Source organism: Rana temporaria, chromosome 12 (genome assembly GCF_905171775.1).
Source record: "Rana temporaria chromosome 12, aRanTem1.1, whole genome shotgun sequence".
NCBI classification, from domain to species: Eukaryota; Metazoa; Chordata; class Amphibia; order Anura; family Ranidae; genus Rana; species Rana temporaria.
This window is the reverse complement of record NC_053500.1, coordinates 41,246,006-41,265,565: the sequence shown is the minus strand read 5'-3', so window position 1 is coordinate 41,265,565 and position 19,560 is coordinate 41,246,006. Positions and strand designations below refer to the sequence as shown.

General features: G+C 42.3%; 1 protein-coding gene across 1 annotated transcript in view; it reads right to left on the bottom strand.

The window, feature by feature from the left end:
• Positions 1-15,419: 15,419 nt before the first annotated feature.
• The window catches only part of LOC120919059 (keratin, type I cytoskeletal 19-like), an 88,468-nt gene continuing 84,327 nt past the window's right edge, over positions 15,420-19,560 (bottom strand). The window contains exon 8 of the mRNA XM_040331026.1: positions 15,420-18,766. Within this exon, the coding sequence (XP_040186960.1) occupies positions 18,675-18,766 (92 nt within the window). The 3' untranslated portion in view covers positions 15,420-18,674. The remainder of the gene's footprint in view (positions 18,767-19,560) is intronic.

Below are 19,560 nucleotides of genomic sequence, written 5' to 3'. Positions count from 1 at the left end.
GTTTCGCAATACAAGCACTGTATTTAAAAAAATCATGACTCGGTTTGCGAGTGTTGTCTCGCAAAATAAGCATGATTCAGGCCAAAGTGGTGTGCAGTACCACATTTGGCCTGAGGTGGGGGGGCGCCGAGCAGAGCCGAACATCGCCAATTGCAACCGATCGGCGCCATTTGGAAATGCACGGAAAGGCCAGAGGACAGCACGGCTGACCTCGGCAAATCTTGGGTAGGAAGTCTTTCCGAGGTCAGCCGAAGTGTCCTCGGGCCTTTTCGGCCGTTTCCGAGGCTCTTCGGCGCCCCCCCGCCTCTGGCCGCATGCGGTATTGCATCTCATTGAAGTCAATGCGGAACAAATTATTTTTGTTTCAATTGACTTCAATGAGGAAACTCGCTTTGATATGCGAGTACTTTGGATTACGAGCATTCTCCTGGAATGGATTATGCTCGTAATCCAAGGTTCCACTATAGATTGATTGGGCACAGGGAGTCCTGGTCTGACATAATTCCTGACTCTTTCTGTCCAAATGGGTGTTCCCTCCCACCTTTAGCTGTTATAATATCTGCCAAAAATTCTAATGTCAGTTTTGAGTCGACTGGCCCTATAAAATAGATTGTCATACTCTCTAATTTGCATTGTATAGATCAACCCCTTTAAACTATGGCCCTTGGGCCACCTGCAGCCAGCTACTGGACTTTTTATGGCTTTCATCTAGGGTCAGTGGCGTATCCTCAGTGGTGCATCCTTAGACTCAAAGTGCAAAGACTGAGCATTCAGATGAGTTGTTCTCCACCTATGCGGGGGCACTGATGTAAGGGGCAGAGTGATGTATAACGAAGGGGGCTTTAAAATGATGGGAAGTTTGTGATGTGAAACGTAAGCTCTGATGTGAAAATGGGCTCCGATGCAATATGGAGGATTCTGATGTGAAGGGGGAGGTACCTCTAGTGTGATAGGAGTCTTCTGATATGAAGTTATTTATTGGAGTGTGTTTATTCATTTAAATTGTATTCATTCATGAAACAGATTTTATGGGGCCTGCGAATAATTGTAAACTATATAATGTGGCCCTCACTCTGATGTAGCCAGGAGCTGGCTATTATATCTACAATTCAGAGACATTGTGCAGTGTTATTGATGAGGGTTGGTTCCCTCTTATGTTGGCTGGACTCTATGTGTAATTTCCTTTTCTTCTGACAAAGTTTAGAGCAGAGCAAAGCATTGTGGGATGTGTAGTTCAGATTGCTAGATTTGCTGAGAATAGAAGAACAGACTGCTGGGAGAGAATATAGAAAGGTCTGGAGAGGCCTACATCGCTCTCTTGGGACTCCGGTTTGAATCTGCCAGCAGGGAGCTGTGTCATTGTGAGTTGCTGCTGATTTGTGGCCTACACAGCAGGGAGCCATTCAGCTGCACCAGGAGGGACCTCTGCAGACAGCATAGGCCCAGAGTCGGTTCCAGGTTATCCAGTGATGCCTGCACTTCAGATCTGGGTAGGCCGCTCTGGGAAAGATGCCATTTCCCAGAGCCAGGATCCAGAGGGAGTTCCTGAAAGAGTCTCATTCATCATCTGCATTGTCAGCAGCAACTGTATCCAGTGTGGTGAGCGGGCATAGCCCATTTAGAACACTGCATACAGACATCATTTACTCAGCCCAGTTTTCTGGTACTTGTGGTTAGGGCCAACCCTAGCAGAGGGGCAGCAATCTCCTGCCCGCCAGCCAACTCATTCCACCCGCTCCGCTGCTTATTTCACAGGGACTTATTGGGCCAGTAGATTGCAGTGCACCAGTGTGTACTTCTACTTCCTGGTGACGGTGGAATGCATGATAGGGGTGGACGTGATGTTATCAGCCGGAAATGATGGTTGCATCGCCTTCCTTGTCTTGCATCATTTACGACAAATTACATCATGTCCGCCCCATTGTTCGTTCCACCGTCACCAGGAAGTAGATGTGCACAGTGGTGCTCTGCTGTCATGTACCTGGGTGTATTTGAACCAGGATCTTCCTGGTCCCACAGCTGCACCTTTACCTGTTGTGTTATGGAGGAGATCTGGACTTATGGAAATGTCCTCGCAGTATTAAGCATTACCTAGGACTCACTAGCCCAACCTGCTGCCAGCTGTGGACAATTTTCAATCAAAGCAGCCCATAAATAGGAAGTGATGCTATCTCTCAGTGCCCGTTTTTGTGTGGATTAGCTCCCTGGGTGTTCTGACTGCTTGTGATATTGATTATCGTGTTGAACTTCTGCCTGAATCCCTGACTACTCTCTAGCCTGCTGATTTTGTACTCCACCACCAGCTCGTGTATGACCTTTTCCTGCCTGACCACTCTCTGGATTTCGATCGTGTACCGTTTTGCCTGACCTGTTGCTAACCTAATCTGCCTGACCACGTTTTCGCCTAAACCCTTAGCACACAAGTTCCACTTCGGACACTACCTATCACCTTACATATGCATCAACTGGCTCGATCAGTTCCCAATGGCGGCTCCTAATTTAGATTGACAAGCCTGGACTCTTGCACACAGTGTCTTAATGCCTTTCACCCTACTCCCTTTGTCAGTAATCTTCTTTTAGTGGAAAAAAAAGTTATTTTAACAATACACTAAGTTGGCGCTGTGTATCTTTCTCTCCTCCCCTGTCCACAGAGTCCCTTCTTGCTCCGGACATGACAGCCACTACAGTGGGCATCAGGGCCGCTGTTAGAAATCATGGAGACCCTGTACAGCCTACCTGACAGGGCCCCCTTCGAGCCAGTGGCAGGTGATGTAGCAAGTGACAAGCTGCATCTGCTGACAAGTGATGTGGTAAGTGACACACTGTATCTGCTGATAAGTGACTTGGCAAGTGACACACTGCATCTGCTCACAAGTGGATAAATTGCATTCGGGACTGTAGTTAACGGCATTTCAAACGTCAAGCGCTTAAAAACTTGGTAACCCGCGTTTATGCACATTTTAAAAGTGGAACATGTAAAATGTATTAAAAACACAATTTTCACCACATGGGGAGGGAGAGAGAGGGAGAGAGAGGGAGAGAGAGAGAGATGAATGGAGAAGGATGGATGAAGAGGGATAGATGGATGGATGGGAAGGGTAACTACTAAGTTACTCTCCCTTGAATGTGAACCCTGTGAGATGACTTGTCCTGGATTAACTGATACTTGTTAAAAGTTGTCTACACACCTGCTTCGGGCCCTACAACAATGGATCCCCTCTCTGCCCCTCGGGCACAAGTTTGTTTCCATCCCCATATCGAGGTTAGAGTAAAGAAGAGCACACACCAGGAATGCCTCTTAACAGTTTACTGAATAAATAGACACAAAGGTATTTACAAACTTCAGCCATCCCTTAAAAGTGGCAGCGGTCAAAATAAGTTACAAACAGTCCAGCATGTTTCAGAGAAATGTGGCATTAGGGGAGAAAAATGAGACCCGTTACTCATAAAGGGATGTCCTGGAGTCCAGTATCCCGTGACACGGGGATGTGAGTAGTCCGAAAAGTACATCAAGTCCTTTAATTGCTGTAAGCTTCTTCCCAAGGGAAAACTAAATTAAATAAGGTCCAACTGCCTACATGTTGTTCTTGTCCAGGTTCATCCACAGAGACCTCTGTGGATTACCATCAACGCTAAATATAAACCTGGCTTCCCATGGTGCCCTTATACTGTTAGGGACAGGCTGGTGTTTAACCCTAATAAGTCCCGAGCTTCCCCTGATTTATGGCTATGGGGACATCTAGTACATTAAGAAAAAAACTCTGTTCTCTACCCTACAGTATTAGTGCTTTCACATAAAGGTAGCCTATAGTTTAAGTTTGCTGGTCCTTTAATACAGTAAAGTGAAAGGATACCGCAATTGGCATAGAGGAACAAAAAGGTGTTACAGCAAACTAAAGAAGCACAATAGCTGCTATTGAAATAAACATTCATATTCTTAATTGTGTCTGCAGGTTCAAACCCAAATCTGGTAGATCCAGTTTGTCCAGCCCTACATGTTAAATAAATTTGATGACCTCATCCTTTCCACACCATGGAGATAGTGCTTATGCAATGTGGGAACAGCTTCCATTATTTACAGGGAGAAATTATGTCCCACAGAAGTGGAACACATTGATTTTCATAGAATATGCAGTATATTCTTAGATATTGTACTATGTAGAAACAGCATGGACATCTTAAACTGTGAAACTCAAGGTCAAGGAAAAGGTCACTAAATACAGTAGGATAATAGTGTCAATCTGGTTTCATAAGATGTTCTGTAATAGTTGTACAGATTAATAAGAGATGAACCCCAGGTATGTTCTTTTACTGCATAGTTACATTGGTTTAGCTTGGATGCATATCTCAGAGGAATCTGAGAGGAATTCCGTCGGGAAAATCATTGTTTTTCATTGTTTTTTTTTTTCGACAGGAAAGTTATTTTGAGTTTCTAACATCACTGTCTTTAACCAATTCCATTTTTCAAGATCTATTTTCCAACAGAAGGGTTAGTTGGGTTTTCCAATGTCAGATTTTACTATATCTTGGTGTATTTCATTTATATTGTAATTTATTATTTCCGTTGACTAGTTCATTCAACAGAGTGTGGGATTCTGGATGTTTATATGTAAATGTGATAGCAGTAGAATAATTTAAGTACAGCTCTTGTATAATTGAGCTCTTAACACTTCTATTATCCTGCAATACCAGAATGAACCAGTTTGGTAGTCTAGGGTGGGGACCAGCCTAAGAAGTGGTCAGGTGTATCCAAACAAGAACATGATTCAGTAATACATATGTAAAGGTAAGCTGTCACGTGTTTTTATTAAAGTATCTTCTATTTAGAAGAAAAAAAAGAAAATTAATGTCCAGGTTAATTAGAATGTATGCATAGCCAAAACTTGTTTAGTTTTAATTTGAGTCGGACGGGTTAAATCCCCATCGGAGTATTTTTCTGTTATCTGTGTCCTACTGGGAAACACAACAGGAAGTGAGAGGAAGTCACTTCCTGTTTTGGAAACACAACAGGAAGTGAGAGGAAGTCCCCCCCAAATTTAAGATAAATCTCATATTAGACAGTTGTCACTAAAACATTTGAAATATTTTCTTTATTACACTCTTTTATGCCAACTCTAAAATGACTTATTCATGCCTCAGTGACAATGGTCAGAAAGACAAACAGAGGGGCGAATCTCCCTAGTAGGGACAAAGGGGGGGGGGGGGGGGGAGGGGGTGTTAAATGAAATAGTTGTATTGCCACACATGGGTAAAACACATCTTCATTTTAAGATCATTTAAGGACTTTGAAAATGCCTATAACTATTATTTCTCTACAACAGAGACTCCCAGATACAAGAGATTCTAATCGGTGGGTACCATGGTGCACTAAGCTGCGAGGACAGACAACAGAAAGACAATACAATTGTGGTCTAGTATAACTTTTGCAGTGCTATTTTTTATTTTAATTTTATTTTGACTGAGTGTGCCCTTAGGGAGGACCTTTCACTTAGATGTTTAAAAAGTGATCAGCCACTGTAATAAATATAATTACATTATTGTCAAAAAAAGACACAGTCATTTCTGGAGTCCAAACGACACACTAATTTTTGGAGTCCATCAAAGTCTTCCTTTTAACCAAATTGTATCTAATGATTCTCTTCTCCTACACTACTATTTTTGTTGTCTGGGCATATCTCGGGGGCTGCCCATCCCAGTGACACACCCCTAGATTCTGCACATGTACACACAGAGATCTACCTGATTGCTGTCATCTATGCATGGGCAAAATCTTGCGAGAACTTACTGTGCCACAGCCTTCTTAAATGTGTGACGTGGTTATAAGGGGAAAACAAGGAAGTTGCAGGGAAATTAGACACTTATAGGTAGATTCAGGTAGGGGCGCGCAAATCTAAGGCGGCGTAGCCTAACGTGTTTACACTACGCCGCCTTAAGTAAGAGAGGCAAGTACTGTATTCTCAAAGTACTTGCCTCCTTACTTAGGGCGGCGTAGCATAAATGCGGCGGGCGTAAGGGCGCCTAATTCAAATGTGTTGGAGGGGGGCGTGTTTTATGGTAATGAGGCTTGACCTCACGTTTTTGACGTTTCCTTGTACTGCGCAAGCGCCGGGCGCCTACATTTCCCAGTGTGCATTGCGGCTAAGTACGCCACACGGGCCTATTGATTTCGACGTGGACGTAAACGACGTAAATCCCGATTCGCAGACGACTTACGTAAACGACGTAAAAAATTTTAATCTCGCGGCGTGAACGGCGGCCATACTTTAACATTGTTATTCTACCTAATAGATGGAATAACTTTAGGCCTGCTAATGCCTTATGGAAATGGCATAAATCGACTGCGGCGGCCGGGCGTACGTTCGTGAATCGGCGTATCAACTCATTTACATATTCTACGCCGACCGCAATGAAAGCGCCACCTAGCGGCCATCCGAAAAATTGCAACCTAAGATAGGACGGCGCAAGCCATCTTATCTTAGATATGTTTAAGCGTATCTCTGTTTGAGCATACGCTTAAACATAAGTCGGCGTAGACTGATAAGCCGGCCTAACTCTTACTGAATCTTACTGAATCTACCTATTACTAACCAAAAAAATTGGAAATTCGGGAATTAGAAAATTCGGAAATTCAAAAATTCAGAATTCAGAAAAGGTAATGGAAAAAATGGTTTAAAGAAAGGCGAAAGTTCTATTGAAACCAAGTTCAGATAGAGTGGTGAGGGGTTAGAACAGGTTTTTTATTGTTGTCCATGTCCCATTTGTCTGTTTGTCTTGGTGTCTATTATCACGGAGGCTGAAAATAAGGGAAATCTAAAAAATGTCTGTGATCAGCCAGCAGGTTGATTAAAAAAATAAACAGATTCCCCCATCCACACAAGCAAGGTGGATGGAGGAATCCTCCCAACTGCATTCTGACAACAGGGACTCCTCCTCTGTCACTCAGAATACACTGATCAGTGCTGCAATTGATTGGCTGGATTGATTGAATGGAATTATGAAAGTTTTCCATAATTCCATTTCCACAAAAGTTGATATGTCGAGCAGATGAATCTGAATTCAACCGGTCCCTGCTGAACTGGCCAGATTTTGATCCATCTATGGCCAGCTATAGACTTCCAATTGGGGGAACCTGTTTGGGGAAAACTGTCAGTTGGAATTTCCCTCACTTTGGAAAGATCTCCTCTTACTTCCAGGATAGGAAGTGAAGGGAAATTTCCCCAGTGGACAAAGATGGCAAAAATAAGCTGACAGAGCTATTACCTATTCCAGTGGCAGATGGTGCTCAAAATTGGGGGGGCGCAAACGGAAAAAAAATATTGCAGCCTCACTGTGCCCATCAAATGCAGCCACTGTGCCATCAATTGTCACCACTGTGCCATGCCATCAAACGCTGCCACTGTGCCATCAATTGTCACCAATGTGCCATGCCATCAAATGCAGTCACTGTGCCATGCCATCAAACGCAGCCACTGTGCCATCAATTGTCACCACTGTGCCATGCCATCAAATGCAGCCACTGTGCCATGCCATCAAATGCAGTCACTGTGCCATGCCATCAAACGCAGCCACTGTGCCATGCCATCAAACGCAGCCACTGTGCCATCAATTGTCACCACTGTGCCATGCCATCAAATGCAGCCACTGTGCCATGCCATCAAACGCAGCCACTGTGCCATCAATTGTCGCCACTGTGCCCTTTAATTGTCGCCACTGTGCCCATTGTCGCCATTGTGCCCATTGATGTTACTGTGACTGGGCCATTTAATTGTTGCCACTGTGCCCATGCATGCCGCTGTGCCAATTGTCCCCACTGTGCCCATTGTGCCTATTGTTGCCACTGTGCCGATTGATGTTACTGTGCCCATTGATGTTACTGTGCCCATTGATGTTACTGTGCCCATTGATGTTACTGTGCCCTTCGTCGCGGCTGTGCCCTGTAAAATGCCCCTCCCCCGCCCGGCACTTACCTTTACTGGAGTCAGCCATCCACTTCCCTCGATGTCTTCTCCCGCCCTCTATGACGCTTCAGCCAATCAGGTTACCGATAGCCAGAACCGGTCAACCTTATTGACTAAGACGCCTGTCAGTCTTATCCAAGGAACGCACCCCGGTACGTTCCCTGGATAAGCATCCGGAAGGCTGAGGGCTGTACTCGGAAAGCCGCTGACTCTGATAGGCACTTCCGTACAGCCAACCAGCTTCCGTTATTCAGGTGGTCGGCGCTCATGTCTGGCCATCTGAATAGACCAACGACGACAATAACATTGATTCATGCAATGCAGTGATATTAGTCAGTGGTCAGTGGTGTGTGCGGGAGCCAGAGGGGGCGGCGCTCCAGCGCCCTCTATGGACGAACCGCCACTGACCTATTCCCTACTCTATACAAAAAAGGGTTTGGTTTTAAATATAAAGCTTCTTTGGGACTGATTCCAGTTTAGCGGCTGGAAGAGTCACTTTTATTAGCCACAAGCAAAACAAAACCACTTATTTATCTCCTAAAATGATATCATTTGTGTTTCCTCAGCCCTGATATATTGGCATTACATGGAAAGAGAAGGGTTCTGCTGAAAGCATCTTGATGATCTAGTATCTGCAAACACACCCAGATTTCAAATCCCATTTTAGTTATTCTTTCAGCAGGTTTCTTCAAAGTTGTTCTTCAGCTTCCCTTGCCAATGGTTTGACAGCATGGAAACAGCCGTCTGCTTTTAGCTCCATTTAAACGTCACGTGTTTGACCCTTAAAGCGTACCTTCACTCTACTCACCCACTTTCCGTCATTCTATCCTTACCCCCATCCTCTATCACTAGTTATTTTTTAAAAATTTTTACCTCTTTTGCAGAACACATCCCTCACTTACTGAATTCTGAATTAAAGCGGTGGTTCACCCTTAGAGAGCACTTTTTAGCCTTAGATGGATGCTCGTTTTGTCTAGGGGAATCGGCTATTTGTTTTAAAATATGAGCAGTACTTACCCGTTTACGAGATGCATCCTCTCCGTCGCTTCCGGGTATGGGCTGCGGGAATGGGCGTTCCTTCTTGATTGACAGTCTTCCGAGAGGCTTCCGACGGTCGCATCCATCGCGTCACGATTTTCCGAAAGAAGCCGAACGTCGGTGCGCAGGCGCAGTATAGAGCCGCACCAACTTTCGGCTTCTTTCGGCTACTCGTGACGCGATGGATGCGACCATCGGAAGCCTCTCGGAAGACTGTCAATCAAGAAGGAACGCCCACTCCCGAAGACCCATACCCGAAAGCGACGGAAGAAGATGCATCTCGAAAACGGTAAGTACGGATCATATTTTAAAACAAATAGCTGATTCCCCTAGACCAAACGAGCAGGAATCTAAGGGGAATTTTTTTTTTTTTTAATAAATGGGTGAATTCCCGCTTTAAGTAAAAACAATGGGCCAGATTCACAGCAGAAATACGCCGGCGTATCTACTGATATGCCGGCGTATTTTCAAATTTGCAGCGTCGTATCTTGATTTGGAATCCTCAAACCAAGATACGACGGCTTTTAGCATAGATCCGACAGGCGTACGGCTTCGTACGCCTTCGGATCGTAGGTGTAATTCTCCGGCAGCCGCTGGGTGGAGTTTGCATCGTTTTCCAGTGTCGGGTATGCAAATTAGCTGTTTACGGCGATCCACAAAGGTACGTGCGTTCGTCGCATTCTCTTACGTCGGTTTATCCCGTCGTAAAGTTAAGAGTGCTATTTAGATGGTGTAAAATTACACCATCCATGTTAAAGTATGGCCGTCGTTCCCGCGTCAAATTTTTTTTTTTGCGTAAGACGTCCGGGAATACGAAAGTACGTTACGCACGTTGCCATTCAAAAAACACGTCGGGGCGCCGTAATTTCACGCAAAGCACGGCGGGAAATTTCCAAACGGAGCATGCGCAGAACGTTCGGCGCGGGAACGCGCCTAATTTAAATGGTACACGCCCCATTTGAATTAGGCGGGCTTGCGCCGTTCAGATTTACGTTACGCTGCCACAAGTTTACAGGCAAGTGCTTTGTGAATCAAGCACTTGCGCTGAAAAGTTGCGGCGGCGTAACGTAAATGAGTTACGTTACGCCAGAGCGCAGCTATGTGAATCTGGCCCATTGTATTCATCTGCCTGCAGCCTCCTGGGATAATTAAGTCATGCATCCCAGAAGACCTTTGGGTACCCCTTAATGCATGAACCGTGTTGCATCATCTGGAGGTTGGCTGTCTCTTCCTGACTTTTTCAGCCAGCCCCTTGATGGTGTGCCACCGTGCTTGCTTGTCATCAGGGGGCTGGCCAGAGGAGACAGCCAACTCCTGATGTTGTCAGAGAGCAAGATGGCAGCACTGGACAAAGTCAACAGTACTGAAGGAGTGGGTCCCTACAAAGCAAAACTGGAATTGCTGCACTTGTGAGTGTTTTTTTTTATTGTGGATAACCCTTTGAAACAGGGAAAATGCAACAGGCATGCAGGACAGGAGTGCAAACTTTTTGGACTTCACTAACTGTATGCTTGTTCCAGATCAGTAACTTACTAGGCAATAAATCCCAGGCCTTGTGCCTACAGCTTTGAAAACCAAGTCAGCAAGGACATCCTTAACGTTTCTTCCTTTAAAACCTTTTACTTTAAATAGATCAGCTTCATGTAAATAAACAAATCAATATGTATCAATGTATTAATAACCTTTTTTTCCATATATAGTTTGTAATTATATACCACGTGCAGCGCTACACAATGGTTGTGCTTGATTACTCATTCTTACCACCCAAGTACATGAGTCGGGCCATCTAATTGAAAGCAATGAATGAGTGAATGCACTCTCTGTGACTGATATCTAAAACAGGGAGGTTGAATCACACAGATCTCCCTGGTGCGTTTTGACAATGCGATTTGGCATGTCAAATCGCATATCAAAACTTTCAATTTCCGGCAATGGCGCCGTCCTAATCGGTGCGACGCCGCATCTGCGGCGCTGCACCGATTTCAAAAAGTTTCTGTACTACTTTTTGCGATTTGCACCCGCGATTTACATTGACATCTGTGCAGAAACCTGCACAGATGTCTCTAAAATCGCGGCCGAAATCAGGACTTCCAGCGGGAGTAAAATCGTGGGAGTTCAGCTGAATTTGCACGGCTTCACTCCCGCAGCCCAGTGTGAAAAAAGCACAGAAATCTGCGTCAGTATATGCATGCAATCACAGGTGCACAATGTTAATTTTAAAAGATTATAATCACATTCCGGATTCGCTACAATTTATTTTATGCATGTACGTGTGTACGCACAAATACATACAAAATAAATGCAAGACATTTCTGCCAGGAATTTTAATATTCAAACATCAGTCCTGTGTGCAAGTACTCTTAGTGCTGGTTCACACTGCAGCGACTTGGGATCCGACTTGTGTCGCCTCAAGTCGCGTGACATAAGAAATTCCATTGAAGTAAATGAGAGCCGTCTTAAAATACACTACTGAAGTCGCTCCGACTTCAGAAAAGGTTCCTGCACTACTTCAAGGCGACTTCTAGGCAACTTGTAGGCAACTTGTACACATTAGGGCAGATTCACATGCATTTAGATAGGCGCAGCGTATCAGAGATACGCTACGCCGCTGTAACTTACTTTTTCATTCTTTGAATCCACAAAGAATTTGCGCCGTAAGTTACGGCGACGTAGTGTATCTCTCGGCGCGTAATTCAAATCGGCGGGTAGGGGGCGTGATTCATTTAAATGAAGCGCGTCCCCGCGCCGAATGAACTGCGCATACTCCGTTTCGAAATTTCCCGCCGTGCATTGCACGAAATTACATCACAACGACGTAATTTTTTTTCACTTAGATGTGAATTACGTCCATCCCTATTCACGGACGACTTACGCAAAAAAAAAAACTAAATTCAAATTTCGACGCGGGAACGACGGCCATACTTAACATGGCAAGTCTATCTATACGCCGCAAAATAGCAGCTTTAACTATACGCCGGAAAAAGCCGACTAGAGCCGACGTAAGAGAATGCGACGGCCGCGCGTACGTTTGTGGATCGTTGGAAAAAGCTAATTTGCATACCCGACACGGAAATCAACGCAAACTCCACCCAGCAGACGCCGAAGTATTGCATTTACGATCCGAAGGCGTACGAAGCCGTACGCCTGTCGGATCGAACCGAGATGCCGTCGTATTTTGGTTTGAGGATTCAAACTAAAGATACGACGCGGGTAATTTGAAAGTACGCCGGCGTATCAGTAGATACGCCGGCGTACTCTCTCTCTGGATCTGGCCCATTGATTTCAATGGAAGTCGCCTCCAAAATCGTTTCACTGTCTTAACTAAAGCAACTTTACGGGAAAAGAAAATAGTTTACTCAGGCAAACCTCTCCCTCCTACAGAGCTGATTATTCTGTGATTGGCCACAGCCAAAATCGCTTGTCCTGGAGGCAACTTTAAGTCACGTTGTAAGTTGCTCCAAGTCGCGCTGAAGTCGCCTTGCAAAGTTGCGCTCTAAGTTGGGTTGCCCCTGTGTAATTATTGTAATATAATGGTAGTATGCATAAATCACACCAATATGATGTAACAGTTCTTTATTTTAGAGTATGATATAGAATGGACATCAAAGATACAAATACATATATCAACATTCACAGCTAATGTATAAGTGCTTAGAGAAAATACAGGGAAGAGTCATTAGGAAACAGCAATTCATAAATAAATATAATAAACACTAAATCCACAGTGAAAAGACCATCTTCACTAAAGTTATGAAGGCACTTTTAGTGCTGGGGCAGACAAATTTGGGAGCATTGTATTTAATGAATTTATTGCTATTTTTGGTACAATCTATTACCACCATGAGTTTGCCTTTCATACCTTTCAATAAAGATACCAACACTTAGTCAATACACATCGTAATTTTAACAAGGTCAAATTGCAGAAGCCATATACAAAAAGCAGATCCTATGCATTAAGGTGAAGAAACACCTTGCAGTCACCGCCCCCCCCCCCCCCAAGCCTCGGTTATACTTACCTGAGATCCGAATTTCCTTGGGAGCGAACCTAGTTGCTTTCACCAAACTCTAGTCAGCTCTTCATTAGATGACTGATTGGCTCCCTCTGCTGTCAATCAAATCAATGATGCGGCGCTCGGGGGGCAGGGCCCAGTCATACACTTGGTGGCTATGGCCGCCGAGTGTATCACACGGGAGCGCGCCCGCAAGGTAACCCCCTCGGGAGAGAGCTTCCCAGGGGGGTTAGCTCTTGCGGGGAGGAGCCGAGACAGCCGCTGTGGGATCCCAAAAGAGGACGTTTGGGGCCACTCTGTGCAAAACAAACTGCACAGTGGAGGTAAGTATTTTTTTTTAATATAACCCATAGTATCTCTTTAAAGTGTTTGTAACCCTAAAAAAAAACTGTCTGATCCTGCCACTTCCTGTATCCCCCTCTATGAGCTGACCACAATAACCAGGGCTGCTAAGCCCTCACTACAGTGGTCAGCTTACGTCCCTTACATCCCTCGGTCATCTGCTGATCTCCTCTGTACTCCTCTCCCCCTCCCTCTCTGCCTGTCAGCTCCCATGTCTGTGTCTCTGTCTCCGCCCCCTCCTGTCGCTATTCGTATTGAAAAAAGCTTTACAAAACATCCTGGCAGCCCCTCTCCATTATCCGGCGATAACTCATTCTGTAAGTGTTTGTTTAAAAAGATGCTTCTAAATACCCTTTTTCTGTTATCTTCAAGACACTCACGTGACTCCCGGTCAGTCTGCTATTACAATCCAGTGCTACAGTGGGAGGTGCTGAGCGGCCAGCACGCCAATTGCATGACTCCCGGCCGACGTCAGAGGGAGATCTCAGCTCCTCCCGCTGTAGCCCTGGATTGTAGTAGCAGAGAGTTTGGGAGTCAAGTGACCGGCCTGAAGCTACCTGGAAAAAGGTAATTAGAGGCAGCTTTTGAAAAAAAAAACACTTACAGAGTTATTGTTAGATAAAGGAGAGGGGCTGCCAGTGAAAGGCTCTTTTAGGGTTACAACCACTGTAACAAAAAATACAGCTTCAATGAGTTAAACGAAGGATGTAGTCCTTTAGTAAATCACATTTTAAAAAAAGAGTCTATTTAATTGGAAGAGCTCCACAGAGCATTACCCATTTTTCATTGACCATTACCTCCTTTCCACCTTTATGTATTCAAGCTATTTAGTCAACCTTTCCCGACTTTCTAACTATTTCACATACCAAAGACTGATCAATTTAATTGACTGTTACTGACAAATATGTTGGGACTGTTGTATGAAATTTTTTGGAAATGCAGCCTTGTTGGTGATAAGTAGGATGTGTGAGATTGAAAGACCAAGAATAGTTATAAAAAAAATATGTGGCTGTACCGAAAGTCAAAAGTGGGCATAATGTTTGTCTTAACTTACATAGGTCGTTCAAATTTCACATGTTGGTGGAGTAACTCTTCCTCTATAGTAAGGTAAATTTGCAGGAAAATAATGGATTCCAAGCAGAAGCAATGTACGATCATTGAGATCCTGATGAAGGGGTGCAGGCTGTCCTATATTGATGGTCTTCCTGTGTATGGTTTGTCTTCAGTACTAGTTTCCCCTTCTTTAAACATCTTCATCCATCTGTGCACATTGCTCCTGACAATGTGTCATCTCCGTAAACATTCTGTAGTCTTCTGTGGATGTCAGACAGCCTGCATACCTCCTTTGTCAAGACCTAAATGATGGCACATTGCTTCTGCTTGGAGTCAATTATTTACCCTCAGTGAAAAAGAAGAGTTATTACAAAGCAATGGTTACTCTATCAACATGTAAAATTTGAACAAACTACGCATGTTAATAAAAAAAAGTTATGTCCACTTTTGCATTACTTTCTAACAGCCCTTGAAAAAAAATTCTGGTAACATTGGTGGCTCAGATCTTCGCACTATCCATTCAGCAGAATTGTATGGGGAAATAATCCTGTAGCCAGTCCCTCAAAAGTTCTTCTTATCTAGATGATCGAACAGCTAGTTGAGGCTAACTACATTTAATCAGTCTTGTTCTGTAATGTTGAGTAAGATAATTGAGTTACCTGTGTGGATATAAATTCTGGGGTCCAGTTGAATGTGACTATCTGCTTTAGCTGGAGTTTTAAGATTTGGAACCAAGATAGAAAAAATAACATTTCAATTCATTTGAGCTAATTTATAAAAAAAAAATAGATCAAGCTGCAGAAGTGGAACAGGTGTTTATATCAACCAATAAAATTCCGTCTTTAAAAGAAAAAGATGTTTGGTTGGTTGCTGTGAGCAGTAGCTCCACTGTCAAGCTTCCGTTATGTTTTTTAAACTGGTCCTTGGGGCCCAGTTATAGATCAGGCTTCTGGGCTTTCATATAGGACCAAGAGTTCTTCTCTTTTTTTTTTTTCATGCTACTAAGGGTATTTTTAAAAATTGCTAACTAGGGAAGGTTAAGTACTGAATGGACGTTTTCAGGAGAAATACAGTCAGGCAATTCATTCTTAAAATCCATTCCTTGTTCTTTCAAAGCCAAACCATAGACACAACAAATGTCCTCTAATTCTATCATTGTAATTCTATACTCTGTTATTATTGAATTTAATGGTAGTCAGTTAATCATATACTCTCTTTATATAAACTTAGTGTATATTGGATAAAAATATGAATGTTGCCCTCACTATTTTTTGTAAAGATTTAAATGCTGGTTCTAATAATTCAACACATTTATTTTTCTGTATTGTTTTAATCAGTATCTTTCAAAAAGAAGAACCAAATTAAACCTGTATTTCTATTAAGAGAGCTGGAAAACATTTTTTATGGGGTTATTAAGGACCAGAGTTAAAAAAAAATTGCATTTAATGAATTAGTCTTTTAATATTGATTTTAACTGTAGTCAGGTAATCATATGCTCTCTCTATATAAACTTATTTTTTATTGCTTGTAGCTGTGAATATTTAATTGCTGGTTCTAATAATTCAATACTATTTGGGGGAAGAATGAACAGTAAAGTACATCAGAACAATCTACAAAGAAAAATTTAACTTAGTAGAAACTTAAATAAATATTTTGAATGTACAAATTTGACAAATTTGTAGATGTTCCTTCACTTAAACATCTGCCTAGTTATGCCCACTTTTACATTCATTGCATGATACATTTAAAGCAACTATATGCAAATGCTAAGTAGAAAAGTATTGGAAACAAGGGAAATTATGTAAAAAAAATGACCACATTTGATTAAAATTAAAACAAAATATAAATAAGCAGAAAATAACAAAAAACACTTCATAAGTATAACAATGTAAATGCAGTATGTGAGCCATTTGTAATACATTAAAATATGTAATAAGTAATGTAACACAGGGAGGCTATAAAGCCAAATTTAAGTTTGTATGAAATATAAAATTGGATCAATAGGTTCTAGGTGCAGCAAAATGGTTAAGTTTGTGCTATATTGTTTATTGCTGAGACAACAACAACCAAAATAAAAAAAGTCACCCTCCTCTTGTATATTGCCGAAAAGGGCATCTGTATCTAAGCAGCAGTCTGACACGCTCATTGGAGAGCTCAGTCAGAACTCTCCAATGAGCAGGGGTTATTTTTTTAACTTCATAATTTATTTATCTATCCCATGAGTGGTTGAGCGCTGATAGCCTAGCGCCATTTCTGGGTTTGATCTGAGCCTGTTCTGACTGGCAAGCTCCAATTCTAAAACAGCCAAGGGTATCAGACCACTATAGAGAGACAACTGCTTCAACACAGATTTCCTATTCTGTGGTATATTGGCTGGGCAAGGGCTTTTCTACTCTGGTTCACCAAATTCCGAAATGACAAATACTGTAATGGGTATTTAACCAAAATATGATTTTAATAATCAATCTTGAAGTATAATTCACCCAAAGTTGACATGTCAGATGCTAGAGAGGCTGCCTAATTAAAATATGGAAAATACTACATTAGGAATGGAAACATTCCAAGAAGAATGGCACACCCAGAGCTGAAAGCACACTTAACTGGTAGATTCCCTGAGAAACTAAATAAACCAGGGTGACTTCACCTATTGTACTTCACCTAATTTCAATATCAGTTTTTTAATGGAGTGTTGCTTCAAAAGGAAATCTGTCTTTTGCCTATTCAGGGCCTTATCTACTGGTACTGGTACTGCTGGTTTCATTGCTCCTTGGTCAGCTTTTTCACTAATCCTTTGGCTTAAAGTGGTTGTAAACCCCATTCATGAAATTTGATCTAAGCACATATATCTGTAGTGTTTACTTGTCTCTCTCCAAAGCTCCAAGTGCTGATTCTCTCTGGTGCTCTGTTCCTCTGTTTTCAGGATGAATCACTTCTGAGAAGTTCTCCGACACTGGAGATAACATGAGCTAAAAATTTGTGTTGGGGAGGGAGTTTAGAGGGAGATTATCAGGGAGCTTGTCTATTCAGAAGATAGCTCTGCATGTTTCTTTGTTTCTCTGCCAATGTAGAAGTGTCCCTTTCCTCCAATCAGGTCTCATACCATACAAGTCCAGTCTCCCCACCCACCCCTAAGTACAGCTGAACAGTGTGCACTTTTCAAAGAGCGTAGAAAGGGGAAGACCACAGATATACAAGTAAAACTTATATAGGGATATTTGTTTAATCTCTGTGTATCATTTGAGGCTGTTCACTTCACTGAGTATGTGTGAGGGTTAACATCCACTTTAAGTCCTGGGTTAAGTATGTTCCAGCTAACACAGAGATATTGGCTCTACACAGGGCTTTTGGCCTTCTATTCACCTCACAGACAACATGCAGGCTTGGCCATTAGCTACTCAAGAGTTCAATGTTGGAGGAAAAGGAGATAGTCATGTTCCCCTCTACCAGGATGTACATACTTTCTGGGAGTCTCAACTGGTGATCAGAGTGGGTGGAGGGAACAAAGAAGTTAAATACCTGCAGTGGGGAGCATCTGCTAGGCAGCATATTTGTTACTTTGCCCTGGATAAGTAAAGTACCGGTGCACTTAGTATACTCTTTTACGTCAAAATTATATCACAAAAAACAAGAAAATAAAATATAATGTAACATATTCCATTCATTCATACCACCATGTTAAAAACTATAATGCCTAAACAGTGTTTAAACAAAAATAACACTCCCATTGAATATGATGGAGTATTTACAGTATCAGACTCTAGGCTGTATATAAATAAATATTAATAGACACCGCCTTCTTCAAAGTATTGATAAATTAATTGCCTGTATATTTATGCTATATTAATTGAACTATACTTAAGTTACCTTTCGTAGCCATGAATAACAAAATTTATTTTCCAGCCTATGAAAATATACTAGCAGTGACATGTACTAAGCTCCCTAATGTCCCTGGGGTGTTATCTTCAGATAAAAAGAGCGTAGCACTAGGTTCACATTTTTTCAGGAAAGTACAGTAAAAGGTAACCCTTGCAGGGAAACAAACTAGGTAATGATAGATGATGTATGCCTGGCCGAATTAGCATTTTTTTTATTTTTTTGGACATCTATTATGCTGGCAGTAATAAACAGTAGACATTTTCTATTCTTTTCTATTCTTGTTACAGTATTTCCCGCTGTACATTTTTGCGATAAATATTGGCACATGTAAACTAGGTTTAATCGCCTGCTTGCGATGTGAAGTTTTTTATGTCTCAGATTTCAAGTTTTCATGTCTTCACAGTTTTAGGGGGATCTCAGAAATTCTGGAGTTAACCACTCTTCCATTGACCATGTCTTGGACTATAGTCTTGACCTTGCGATTTATATCTGAAAGAAAATAAGTTTAAATTATTTAGTAGTTCAGTTACAAGCACTGTATCCACCAGAAATGTATTTTAAGGGTCAAGCTCCTGCAAAGTTATAAGTAGATTGATATAGAGTGAGACATCAACTGTTATCCTATATTTTTGCAATTCAATTTTGCTCTCAGGTGTTACCACTTATTCGGTTGCTTAATGCAATTTGACTCTGTCTAGTATCTCTTCCCTTGGACCTTTTGGAGTCCAGTCAAAACTGCATTACACTTGAAATCGCTAAGCCCATTGACAAAAAAATTAGGAGTCTATGACTATTTTTTATTAATTTCACAATTCAACTTGTTCAAGTGTCAAAAGTACCATTCGTTTACGATTTGACATCATAGACTGGTTTAATGTGTGCTGTACAGCAGTACTTAACCATATGATTTGAAAAAAATAATCAAAGTAGAACTTCACTGCATCTGAGTACCACAAACCAAAAACACTATTTAATTCCTTCTTAATATTCAAAGCAAACTCCCCCATCCATCCGGGTCTCCGTGCTTTATTTTACTGAGAAATCACTTTGAAAACACCCCCTAGCATTTATGTGGCTGTCTTGAGTAAGAGCAAATGATTCATGTTGCATTTACATTCTGCAATCCGTCTGCCCTTAGCTCAGGCATGCAGGCAGAAGGGTGTGTTTAGCTGAGAAACCCCTCCTCCCTCTCTGAAGACTTCTGGGATTTATGCCATAATTTGCCTAGGCAGGGAAAGCAGGAAGTAACTGAATAAATGTATAACAAAAAGGGTATAATATAC